This window comes from Convolutriloba macropyga, chromosome 9 (assembly GCF_964194025.1).
Source record: "Convolutriloba macropyga chromosome 9, txConMacr16.3, whole genome shotgun sequence".
NCBI classification, from domain to species: Eukaryota; Metazoa; Xenacoelomorpha; order Acoela; family Convolutidae; genus Convolutriloba; species Convolutriloba macropyga.
Genome location: NC_134476.1, coordinates 25,698,000 through 25,711,543, shown reverse-complemented (window position 1 = coordinate 25,711,543; position 13,544 = coordinate 25,698,000). Strand labels below are relative to the sequence as shown.

At 36.3% G+C, this 13,544-nt stretch overlaps 2 protein-coding genes across 2 annotated transcripts in view; both read right to left on the bottom strand.

Moving 5' to 3' along the window:
* The window catches only part of LOC142345288 (alpha-1,4-N-acetylglucosaminyltransferase-like), an 87,479-nt gene that overhangs the window by 34,639 nt on the left and 39,296 nt on the right, over positions 1 to 13,544 (bottom strand). The window lies entirely within an intron of this gene.
* Positions 877 to 3,856, bottom strand: LOC142345287 (uncharacterized). Its single transcript, XM_075397273.1, has 3 exons — positions 3,776 to 3,856; positions 1,778 to 2,397; positions 877 to 1,429 (listed from the first exon to the last, which is right to left on the bottom strand). Exons 2-3 carry the CDS (start codon positions 2,393 to 2,395, stop codon positions 899 to 901), a joined length of 1,149 nt encoding a protein of 382 aa, XP_075253388.1. The 5' UTR covers positions 2,396 to 2,397; positions 3,776 to 3,856; the 3' UTR covers positions 877 to 898.

Below are 13,544 nucleotides of genomic sequence, written 5' to 3'. Positions count from 1 at the left end.
TCCAAGTGAACTTACAATTTGACGCAACGTTTTTGATATCCAGAGCATCTGGTTGCGGGCTTTCACCTCCGTTTTATTAGTCCTTCTTAAGGCTTCTTCCAAAATCTTTAGGCCCTCGACTCCTTTTTTGCTCACTTTAAATTTACTTTGAGGTACTGAAAACTTTCGATGACTCGTACTCTCACTTATGGTTTTCTGATTCATATCTGAAAATCATTTCTCAGCTGTTATACAAATAGGCGTATTTTTAAAATCCTAAACATATCACTCAACACTCATCAAAAACCATCGTTTCCCCTGTCTTAATTATTATACAAATCACTTTCCAAATACACAGTGAAGAGAACCAAATAATTAAACATAACCGAATAACGTCAGAACAATTGCTCTCAAATAACAAGTCGCTTTCATAGAAACTTAAAGACTAGTGAGCCGTAACGTTCTTTGAACGACAAGAGAGGTAATTTTAAAATACAAAAAATGTTCAACCATAAAATTGCATAAAAAAGACCGCAGGACTAATATAATTGCTACAAATATTCCTTGCGAGCTTTTAAAAGTAAAGCAACAGTTAAAACTAATTAAAGTTACTTAAAGAAGACTCTTAGATACTTGGAGACCTGTGAGCCGCAAGGTTCAGAGATGTTAATGTCCTTATGCCTTTATTTGTATAGCTTGCTCTTGGAAACGAATTTTGAAAAACTTTAAAAGACAAAAGACGAAATTTTAAAAGACAAAAACTGTTCAAACAAAAAATCGCAAAAAGCCCTCAGGACTAAATTAATCGCTACAAACTTTGCTTGTGAGCAATTAAAAAGTACAGCAGCAGTTAGATGTAGTTTCAACATTGTTTAACGCAAGACCGCGTGTCCCTGACAGAGCACCGGCTTTATTTTAACTACTGGTCGGTATTTTCGTCGGCGCGAACGTTTTCTTTCTCAGCTTTTTGTTTTTTCTGCAAATCTACGCCCTGTTGATTTACGTATTTCAATACATCTCGATATTTCTGGACAGTAAAGTTGGCCCCGAAAACTTTCTTCATCACTTCATGGAAAACCTCAGTCCGCTCTTTGTCTGCAGGTTTTCTGTTCCCGGTTAGAGCTTTCCTCGGATCGATACAGAGCAACCGTCTCTCCTCTTCGGACCACAAGCAATTTGCAATATTGATAGCACGCTCTCTTGGAGTACTACCAGGAAGACTTAGCAAGTTTTTTCCGCTCCACAGGAACTCCTCACTATCGCCTTCAACCTCAACTTCCTCGCCAACGCCCCCGTCAGTCCTATTAGACTGCGAATTTTCATGCAGGCGATTTATTTCGTCCATCGCCTTTTTGGCGAAAGTCATGAATTGACGAGCAATTTCGTTTCCAGCGTCTAGACGAGATTCAATTCGGCCCATCAAGTGACGAAATTGTTCCCAAGTAGCATCCTACAAAAAATATCACAATAAAACAAAATTAGGAAGTTTCGAGGTTTTAATTTTATGTTTGAAAAAAACGTTTAATGACCTTTGCGTCTGAATATCCGTCAGCCCTAGTAAAAACCACATTTTCGAATAAGTCAACCATCCTAGGTATAACCCAATCATTGTAATTATGAGTCAACTATAGAGTTAATGCAAGTTTTGAAAAACTAGGAATGGGATTCTTTCTTGCGACTATGATTAGTAGAGTTAACATAAAGGAACTCAAAGTTCAACTGATTTTCCGACGTCCCTGACAGAGCGCCGGATTCATTATATTTTCAAGCACCCTTCCTAAGAAACAGAAGCAATAACCTCATCTGAACTACTTGAAGGACCCGAAGATGTTGCAGCTTGTGAGTTTTTGTTTTTCGCCTGACGGTAGTCCAGGAATTCTTCCATTAGAGCACATTCAATGTTCGGTTCATCAGCAGTTTCTGGATCATCAAACTCAGGGAACAATTTGGTTTTCTTAGCAGTCTGCGATCCAATTTCGGGGCTCCGACTCTCTCTCTCAAAGCAATTATTATCATAATTATCATCTTCAGGGAGATTCCGTTTATTGTAGTTTTTGACAATGTCGCTCGCATTCAAACGGCTAACGTTTATTCCATCGTTCTTTTTCAGACACATATTACTCATAACGAAGTTAATCTTCTTTTCAGTACCAACCATTTTGAACTCACCATCCAGGGGAATGTTTTCAGGGCCACACTTGATCTTAACTATATCGCCTTTGTTCAGTGAAATCTTGGCATCATTAGTGAAATCTTGAGGCCAACGTGGGCTATCAGGTCTTACCCGACTGAACATTCCATCGCATTCGAAATAGAACAAGAAGAGCCAATCAGATGGAATTTCCGTAACTTCAATGGCTTTTTTTGCCAGGTTCTCTTGCACTCTCGACGATCTTTTTGGTTGGGAAGAACTCATATCTAGGAGAAAATTTTCAAATATTAATCTATGTTGGAGGAAGAAAATTTGTCCTAGCAATCTACCGGTTCAAACTTTAAGCCATATTTACCTCATTTTTATGCTGGCTGGAACAATGAAAGAGAAGAGATAAAACTGAAGAAGGCAGTTTTAATGGTTACAGATAATGTTAAAATTATCAGAAAATTTATTTAAACCACAAATCTATGTGTCCCTGACAGAGCACATAGATTTTTTAATTTGCTGATATTTACATGGCCCTTTTCATGTGCATACACAAAAACGTCCATTTTCGTGGATACTGCTCAGAGTATCGGTATATTGAAGACAAAATTTTACTTAATTGCCTCTCTCAATTCTGACAAGCGTTATCTTAAACATAGACACTGCTGGTTGTTTCTTGTCTTTGGCCAGCACTGATGTGCCTAGACTGGCTGACTATGATGCCGAGAAGGTCATTAGTTCTGACGGGTTGCGTACAAGATGCGTCCTTTGAAAGAAAAGTCTTCCAACAAATTTTCGGTTGTCATTTTTGTGTTTTTACTCTTATCTTTTGAACCAATCTTATCAGTAGACTACTTTGTAACTGACCAAGTATAAGACAGCAAGACAGTGAGGGCATGACTAGAATGCAGGGTAAACACTAAGTCCCTAGCAAATGCTTGGGGTGAACAAACAAAGATTAACAATCTCAACTGGAAACAAATTTTCTCCTCGATCTTTTAATCGCACTGTCTCTTAGTCTTCCTCATCCCCGAGTCTCTGCTACTTTCACAGTAATAACTCTACCGTCAGTCCTGTGGCTGACGGTAGGGATATCACTGTGAAAGTAGCAGAGACTAGGGGATGATGAAGACTAAGACACAATGCGATTAAAAGATCAAGGAGAAAATTTGTTTCCAATTGACATTGTTAATCTTTGTTTGTTCACCCCAAGCATTTGCTAGGGGCTGAGTGTTAACCCTGCATTCTACTCATGCCCTCACTGCCTTGCTGCCTTATAGTTGGTCAGTTGGAAAATAGTCTACTGATAAGATTGGTTCAAAAGATAAGAGTAAAAACACAAAAATGACAACCGAAAATTTGTTGGAAGACTTTTCTTTCAAAGGACGCATCTTGTACGCAACCCGTCAGACCTAATGACCTTCTCGGCATCATAGTCAGCCAGTCTAGGCACATCAGTGCTGGTCAAAGACAAGAAAAAACCAGCAGTGCCTATGTTTAAGATAACGCTTGTCAAAATTGAGAGAGGCAATTAAGTAAAATTTTGACTTCACTATCCCGATTCTTTGATCAGCATCAACGAGAGCGCACGGCTTGGAACGCAGAAAACCTACGTAAATGAGTAAACAGCTAGAGGATTGATCAGTGCTTTTTTACCTGATTTAGAACAAGGTTGATGTTGTCTGGCTGATGTTGTCTGGGTAGAATACTTGAAGGATTAAAACAGAGAGATCTGAAAACAATACTTCATGAGTATCACATCAAGCATAGGAATTACTGTTAGCCAGCGTCAAATTAAGGGACATTAACTCGCTTATTTATGTTAACATTTTGACTGAGGTGGTTATGAAAAGACACAAAATGAAAATTTCGGGCGCACGTCAGGGCCCGAAAATGGGCGGTATCCGTTATTGTCATGTTTTCAACAACCTGTAATCCTGTCGCAATGACACTTTGACATGACCTTGGAAGACTCATACTGGGTCTATTATAGCACAATACAACATTGGTACAACACTTTTAAGTAGTTTTACAACCTTGCACAGGGGTATATGTCTCTATAGGGCCAAAATGGCGGGGGGGTCACAGAAACACACTTTTTTCCCACGAAATCTTGCACGTAGCACCCTGAAATTTTGACACAACCTAGCAGATACCAAACTGGGTCTAGTTCACCATTACATAACATCGGAACAACCTTTTTAATCGGTTTTACTACCCTGTACAGGGGAATTTGGCCCTATAGGGCCAAAATGGGTGCGGTCATGGATACACACTTTTTTTTCAATAAATCTTTGACATGGCTCGCTGAAACTTTGACACAACCTAGGAGACATCAAACTGGGTCTAATACACCATTATATAACATCGGAACAACCTTTTTAAGCGGTTTTACTACCCTGTACAGTGAAATTTGGCCCTTTAGGGCCAAAATGGGTGCGGTCATGGATACACACTTTTTTTTTCAATAAATCTTTGACATGGCTCGCTGAAACTTTGACACAACCTAGGAGACATCAAACTGGGTCTAATACAGCATAATACAACGTTATAACAACATTTATAACTAGTTTTACACCTCTGCACAGCTGTAGTGGGGCCAAATAGGGCCAAAATGGGGGGTTCATCGAATGCCCCATTTTTTTTCCGAAATCTTACACGTAGCTTCCTGGCACCCTAGCAAATCCTAGGAGACATCCCAATGGGTCTATACCACCATAAAACAGCGTTATAACAACACTTATAACCGGTTTTACACAGCTGCACAGCAGTAAGGGGCCAAAAAGGGCCAAAAAGGGGGGTTCATCGAATGCCCCATTTTTTTTCCGAAATCTTACACGTAGCTTCCTGGCACCCTAGCAAATCCTAGGAGACATCCCAATGGGTCTATACCACCATAAAACAGCGTTAAAACAACACTTATAACCGGTTTTACACACCTGTACAGCCACAGCAGGGTCATTTTGGCCCAAACTGGGGGGGTCATGGAACGTCCCATTTTTTTCCCCGAAATCTTACAGGTAGCTTCCTGGCACTCTAGCAGATCCTAGGAGACCTCCCACTGGGTGTATGCCACCATAAACCAACGTTATAACAACACTTATAACCCCCTTTTCACCCCTGTACAGCAACAGCGATGTCAATTTGGGACAAAATGTGGGGGTGCATGTACCGGCCAAATTTTCAACATTCCTACGGAAAACACTATAGGGGACCCCCTTACTCTGAAAATACTGTTCAAAACAGGCTTAACCCAAAAAACGGAACCAAAATTGCTCCACTAGACACGGAGAAATTCCAAAATTAGTGTTTTGTAACCCGACCCCAATATGGCCGGGTACAACCCCTGCAGAGTCAAAATTCATCCTGTAGATCCCGGAAAACGTATATAAAACTATATATATTCGAACTCCGGAGATAATGAGGCGTCTAAATCACTATAATATGTCCACACATATCACTTTTTTAGGGTACCGAATTTTCACGCCCCTGCACAATCATGCCTCTGGCACAAGCCCCAAATTTGCACTTCAATAAAAACCCAACTAGCCAGTGCTTGTATATGACCTCTGCAGGGTTTAAAGGGGTGCTAAGGGAGATTCGAACGCCACCAACCCCGTACAATTTGGTTCAGGGGTTAGTGAGTAATTAACAAAAGCAATTTTTGCGAACACGAATTCTTGAGGCGAAATTTGGTATAGGGGCCTTTCTTTTGCTGAAAACAGAGTTCAGAGATATGTAGCTTCACTTCCTGGCTGATACAACGTTTGCTACTGAGTTTCTGACACCAAACAACCTTTATCCCGCGTTGGGAAACTCTTCCCAACTCGGGATAAAGGCAAAATCTAGTTTCGCTACCTACAAGTGAAAACACCATAATAGCAACCTTGATGGATTTCGCACCAAACAAAAATTAGTGAACTAAGAACTTAAAAGGGCATAAATGCCACTAAAACCTTGCTCGTAATAAAGCAAACAACACTGGATAGGCCAAAAATTCACCGTAATCAAGAAACACCTGTAAGAACTGTTTATAACGAAAACCTACTTTTTTGAAGAATAAAGTCATTGAACCCTTCAATAAACTCTTAGAAACCATTGCAAATTATCACTGATGATTACTAGGTGCTCAAGCAGTTCATAATGCACTTAAAAGAACCGTTTTTAATGTTGGTTGTAAGGTATTTGTTATGAAAATTGCTAAAAAGTGCAACAAAAGTGAATTTTATTTTGAAAAGAAGAAAGTTATTTTGTCGTTTATATCGCACAACACGCAATTAAACAAACTAAAAACTGAACGTAGGAGTAACAACGTCAAAAATTTGCTTTTAGTATCACAACAAACTCTCGATATGCCAAAAACGTATTGAAATCAACAAAAACATGTAAAACCTGTTTATAAAGAAAACACTTCTTTCTGCTCAAAAAATCATTGAATGTTGCTATAAATTCTTATAAACCTTTGAAAATTATCACTGAAAAACAATAAAGGCCCCGACAATTGATAATATAACTAACAGGACCGTTTTTGTTGGTGTCTGATAGGTAACTGTTAACAAATTTGCTTAAAAAACGCAACAAAATTCAATTTTCTTTGAAATGAAGTAAATTATTGAGCCGTTTATGTCGCAGAAAACGCAATTTATTGGACTCAGAATTGACAAAAAGATAAACGCCGTCAGAACCTTGCATTAGTTATTACAGAAAACTCTGGATGTTCCAAAAATACATCATAATCAAGAAAAACTTGTAAAACGTGTTTATAACTAAACCACTTTCTTTTGCTAACTAAACACCTTGAATCTTTCTATAAAGTCTTAGAAACGTCTGCAAATTATCACTGGAAAGCGTTGAAGGCCCAGTTAATCCATGAAACAACTAAAAGGACCTTTTTCCGTGTTGTCTAATATGTAATTGTTATGAAATTTGCAAAAAAAAATACAACAAGAGTCAATTTTCTTTGAAAAGAATAAAGTTATTGAGTCCTTTATGTCACACAAAACGCAATTCAAAAAACTCAAAGATCAGAACAAGACAGACAACGTCAGTACCTTGCATTTAACATCACAGAAAACTCTGGATGTGTCAAAAAAGAATAATATTCAAGAAAAATTTGTCTAATCTGTTTATAAAAAAAAACAGTTCTTTTTTGCTCAATAAACTCATTGAATCTTTCTACAAAGTCTTAGAAACTATTGCAAATTATCACTAACAACCTTTTGGCGACCAGGTTTTCCATTATACAACTATAAAGACTGTTTTTCTTGTTGCATGATATGTTACTGGTATGAAATTAGCAAAAAAAAAATGCAACAACAGTCAATTTTCTTTGAAATTAAGTAAATTATTGAGCCGTTCATGTCGCACAATTGCAATATAATAGGCTCAAAATTAAAAACAAGATAATCGCCGTCAGTACTTTGCATTAAGTATTACAGAAAACTCTGGTTGTGCCAAAAATACATCATAATCAAGAAAAACTTGTAAAACCTGTTTATAACGAAACCACTTTTTTTGCTAACTAAGCTCATTGAATCTTTCTATAAAATCTAAAAAACGATTGCACACTATTACTGGCAAACGCTGAAGGCCCAGTCAATCCATGATACAACTAAAAGGACCATTTTTTGTGTTGTCTAATATGTATTTGTTATGAAATTCGCAAAAAATATACAACAATAGTCAATTTTCTTTGAAAAGAATAAAATTATTGAGTCCTACAAAACGCAATTCAACAAACTCAAATCCCAAAACAAGACAAGTTACGTCAGTACCTTGCATTTAGTATCACAGAAAATTCTGGATGTGCCAAAAAAGAATAATATTCAAGAAAAACTTGTAGAACCTGTTTTTAAAAAAAAACACTTTTTTTTTTCCTCAGTAAACTCAATGAATCTTTGTACAAACTCTTAGAAAACATTGCAAATTATCACTAACAATCTTTTGGCGACCAGGCATTTCAATATACAATTATAAAGACCGTTTTTCTTGTTGTCTGACAGGTAATTGTTATGAAATTTGCTTAAAAAAATGCAACAATAGTCCATTTTCTTTGAAATGAAGATAATTTATGAGTTGTTTATTTCGTATAAAACGCAATTTAATAATCTCGGAACTGGAATTAGAACAAAGCCGTCAGTAAATTGCTGTATCACAGAACGTAATGCATGTGCCAAAAACGTATAATCAAGAAAAACACGTAAAACCTGTTTAAAACGGAAACACTTTTTTGCTAACTAAACTCATTGAATCTTTCTATTAACTCTTAGACACCATTGCAAATTATCACTATCAAACTTTTGGTCACCAGGCATTTCATTATACAACTATAAGGACCGTTTTTTTTTGTTGTCTGATAGGTAATTGTTATAAAATTTGCTAAAAAAATGCAACAATAGTCAATTTTCTTTGAAAAGCAGAAATTTATCAGTTGTTTATTTCGCATAAAACGCAATTTAATAATTTCGGAACTGAAAATAGCATAAACGCCTTCAGTAAATTGCTTTTAGTATCACAGAACGTAATGGATGTGTCAAAAATGTATCATAATCAAGAAAATTATGTAAAACCTGTATATAACGAAAACACTTTTTTTTCTAACTAAACTCATTGAATCTTTCTCTAAACACTTAGAAACCATTGCAAATTATCACTAACAATCCTTGGCGACCAGGCATTTCATTATACAATTATAAGGACGTTTTTTCTGATAGGTAATTGTTATGAAGTTTGCTGAAAAGTGCAACAAAAGTCACTTTTCATTGAAAAGAACAAAAATTATCAAGTCGTTTATTTCTCGCAAAAGGCAATATAATAAATCAATACTGACAATTAAAAAACACTGTCAGAATTTTGCAATCAGTAGCCCAAAAAAACTCTGGATATGCCAAAACTTCATCGTAATTCATCAAAACACAAGTAAAAAATAATCGCGGTTTCTGATTCAAAAGCGTACCAACGATATGTTCTCTTTCAGTTGAATTTATTTTTTCGTTTCGAAATTTGAAACCGGGAATTTTTTTAAGGCAAAAAAAAGTTAATCTTGCAAGATTCTTGCAGGATTCTTGCAAGATTAACTTTTTCTTGCAAGATCTTGCAAGATTAACTCCGTCTTGCAAGATCTTGCAAGATTAACTCCGTCTTGCAAGATCTTGCAAGATTAATTTTTTTTTGCAAGATTCTTGCAAGATCTTGCAAGATTAACTTTTGTTCTCGACTAGGGTACATCAAAATACGGACAACGGACAAAAAAGTCAATACAAAAATGAAAAAATTGTATTTCTGAAGAACCTTTGTTTTAATTGCAGGTAAATCAATGAGGTTGAAAGAAAACACGGAATGCAATAGAAGTCGCTTTGTCATCACCAATCACATACAGGGAAACCATTAAATCCAAAAACTGAAAAGTAATTAAAAAATTGGAACTCTAAAAGTGATTCACCCACACAAAACTTGACGCTAATAAAGTTTTCCCAAAAAACATTTCTTACTTATAACAGGGTCCCTGCTCTACCGCTGACTGCATTTTTGCTGCCTGTTCTAATTCTGTGTAAGTGAGGGATTCCGCAGATCTGATATTCAATATACTTCAAAGTTATTGGAATGTATGACAATCATTTTGAGAAAGGAGTGCGCAAAAAGAAAATACAATTTACTTCAAACGATGAAATGAGATGTCAACCCTTTTTCTTTGTGCATGAAGCTTCTCCTAGCAATTGATATTCTTTTTATAATTGATACAAACATGATGAGAGAGAACTCCAATAATGGAGTTGCATGCGAAAAATATTTTTAGTCATTTTTTCTTTCTTTTTCCACTCCCAGTGTAGACTGAAAAATGCAGAAGCCAGAACCAATCAACGTTTCTTGTTGATCAGACAAGTGTGAATGATGGTCAACCGTATTTTATAGCTAAAACATATTTTTTTTCTAAAGCGTACAAAAAATATTAAAGGGTGCATATGAAACATCTTCAAAAAGTTCCCTTTTTTCAGCTGTTTTGGTGAGCATTTATGCTAATACAGACCGATCTCAAAAAATTTTTTCTCCTTCTCTCGTTCTCTCGGGATAAAAAGAACGAAATCTGACAAATTGAACATTTGATAATAAATTAATTTAGAACGGTTAAAAAATGGTTTAAAAAGTTTTTAAAAATGCTATAGAGTGGATTAAAAAATCTCACATAGTCGTTTTAAAACCCGTACCGAACCTCCAGAGTAGATCAGAGCTGGAGCAGGGTAATTCCAGCGTTAGGTGCGCTATCAGAGCTGGAACAGAGCTACCCCAGAGTAGGAGACTCTCAACTCTGGGTCTTGTCTTAACAGAGTAGAACACAGAGTAAGTCTACTCTGGAGTGTGCCTTGACAGAGTAGAACCCAGAGTAGGTCTACTCTGGAGTTTGTCTTGACAGAGTTGATCACAGAGTAGGTCTACTCTGGAGTTTGTCTTGACAGAGTTGATCACAGAGTAGGTCTACTCTGGTATCAGTCCTCACAGAGTTGATCAGAGAATAAAACTAATAGCAGAGTACAACCACCCGGGTCGAAATGTGAACGAATCCCAGGTTGAGGTGCCATCCGGAAGTAACTTCTGGTCAGACCATCCCAGACAAAAGTGTCCACTGATCAAACTAAAGTGCGCTCAAAACAGTGTGTGCGCTCAAAGTGTGCTCAAACTTGTCGCTAATCAGACCATGCCAGACGGAAATGACCTCTGATCAGACCGAAATCAGACAATTATTATTATTATTATTATTACTATTATTAATATTATTTTTATTATTTTTATTATTATTATTATTATTATTATTATTATTATTATTATTATTATTATTATTATTATTGAAAAAAGTGAAAAAAGTGATAGTAAAAAAATGAGATTTGAAATAATAAGGCCATTTAATGCAATAAATGTGAAAATTTGTATCTTATAAAATATCAAAATATAAGCAAGAGGTGGAAAGAATGTGTTCTTCTGTGAGAGTATTACACTCTTCCTGGCAATTAAAGTATTCTTCTTGTTTGTCTTGATTTAGTTCTAAAAGTAAATCATTAAATAGTTATTCTAATAAAGTTTCTTCGGAGACATTTTGATTGTCATTATTTTCATTGTGGGACGTGGTGTCGTCCGGTTGTTCTTGGTCTAGTAGTGCGTTAATGTAGTTTCGAACAATTCTAAGGCGATTTCGTGAGAATGGCCGTTGTGAACGGTGTCCATCTCTATTATTATAAGGTGATTGTGGTCTAGAATTGTTTGTGTTTTTATAAAAGTTTGTTTTGGGGTATGGTGAACCATTTCTACTGGGTGGTTTAAAAATACTGTTACCATAGTATGGTTTGGAGTTGCTTTGCGGGTGTTTATGTGGACTTCTGTGTCTAGAATTTTTTCTGTCTCTGCTATTGCTGCGAGAGCAAAATGGGAAAGGTAGTTTGCCTGTCATATTATTTGAAGTGACTTGTCTATTCGGGAGATTTTGATTCCCTTTCATAGCTTGATTAAATGTTTGTTTTTGAAAATTAGGTTTGTCTACGGGTTTTGTGTACCGTTTATCAGGGCATGTAGAAATACTATGTCCTGAGCGAGAACATTTTTACAAAACTTTAGGAAAAGTGGTTTCCCTTTAATATTAGGATCGTTTGAGTACTTGTGTTGTACTACATTGATACCGTGGGCAATATCTTGTTCCATAATCTGTATATCCTCTACGGTAAAGTTATCAATATCACATGAGAGATTATTTATTGTTGGTGTAATTGTTGAATTTGTGTTCAATTTGTGACGATCGATGTGGGTGCGAGTAATATCTTCTTGGTGTATTTTTTCTACTAGTTGTGCAAATGGAAGTTGTGGTTCCAATGCAGTTGATTTGTGGTTTGCGATCTTTTTTAGTGCTATTCTAGCTAGTTGAGGATCAAGTGCTTTGACAAGTGCGTCATTCATTTGTGCATTCCTCATATCGGGAGCATTATTAACGTATGTTTTTTGAGCCATTTGTTCAATTCTGAAAGCGAGTGTTTTAATTTGTTCGCCTGAAGCACGTGTTATACTTTCAAAGAGTAATTTCGCTTGTGTTTGCGATTGTTGATTATCGAATGTTTTTTGAAATTTTCGGTAAAATGCTTGCCAGTTGTTTTTGATGTCCAGTGGTAAGTGTGAGCACCACTGTTGTGCTGGCCCTATTAAAGCAGTTTGGATCATTGCAATCCGTTTAAGGATCCAGGCTTCGTGAAATGGTGAATCAGTTTGCTCTGGTCCTGCTGTCCTTACCATGTTGCATGGGTACTGAACCTCCTAAGTAGGGATACATCATTGGTGTGTTCCTACGAACAACAAGTGATGGCGTTTTTGTAGAAGCCGCTTGTAAATAATATGGGGTTGGTGCATTTGTAGTCTATTGTTTACTTTGTGAATTAAGTTGTCGGAGTACATTTACTAATTGTTGTGGAGTAATTTGAATATTTTAGTTAGGCCCTTGTGTGGGTTGGGGGGAATTGTTTAAAATTAGAGGTTGTGTGTTAAAGTGTACTGAGTTTCGTGTATATAGTTGTGGTAAAGGTGTATTTACATTTGGTAAAGGTGGAATAGTTGTATTTAGCCGATCTGAATTTTGTGTTAATTCAGTCGAATTTACTGGTTGTCTATTTTGGTGATTTTGATACAAGTGAGTATCTATAATATTGTCTACATCGTGTTAATTAGTGTTATTATTGTTATTTTCTTTGAGATCAATTACTGTGTTTACTGCGTGTGATGAGAAAAGTGTTTCATCATCAAGCAGAGTAGAGTTAATATCAGTTTCCGCCGTTTCGTTTATTCTATTTTCTGGTGGTGGATTATGTATTATTGTTTTCATATTCTATGTTGGTGAAGCTTCCAGAGATGTATTTGTGTTCTCAGGAATATTTGTACAAGTGAACGGATGTTTTTCCGCATTGTAATTTGTGATTTGTATCTGTTTACGATTTAATCGTAATTTTTGTATTGCTTCTGAGTGTATTTCTGGAATATTTACAAAATTATCTGGGAACCAGTTTTTATCGTATATGTTGTGAAGTGTTTCAGGTAATTTTGGTATTATATGAGGGTAAGCCTCCGCAATGTGTTGCGTAGCTGTAAACATGTGTCTTACTAGGCTTTTCCAAAATCGATGAATATACCAAGTTAAGAGTGTGAGAGTATCCAAAATATCTTCTTCCGATAATTCTGCATCTGTTGCGGAAGTGATATACATTTCAGGGAGTTTATTGAAGCTTTCTACTTCTTGTCGGGCAATTTTATGTACATTCTCTTTACGAGATTGTGAAGCGTTTGTGTTTAGCGCCGGTGCGAGGCGTTTTAAAAATTCGAATGAGGCTTTCTTAAGAAATACTTCTTTATCTAGAGGTTGTATTTTTGTGTATACTCCATTAAAGAATTCAAATAGAGT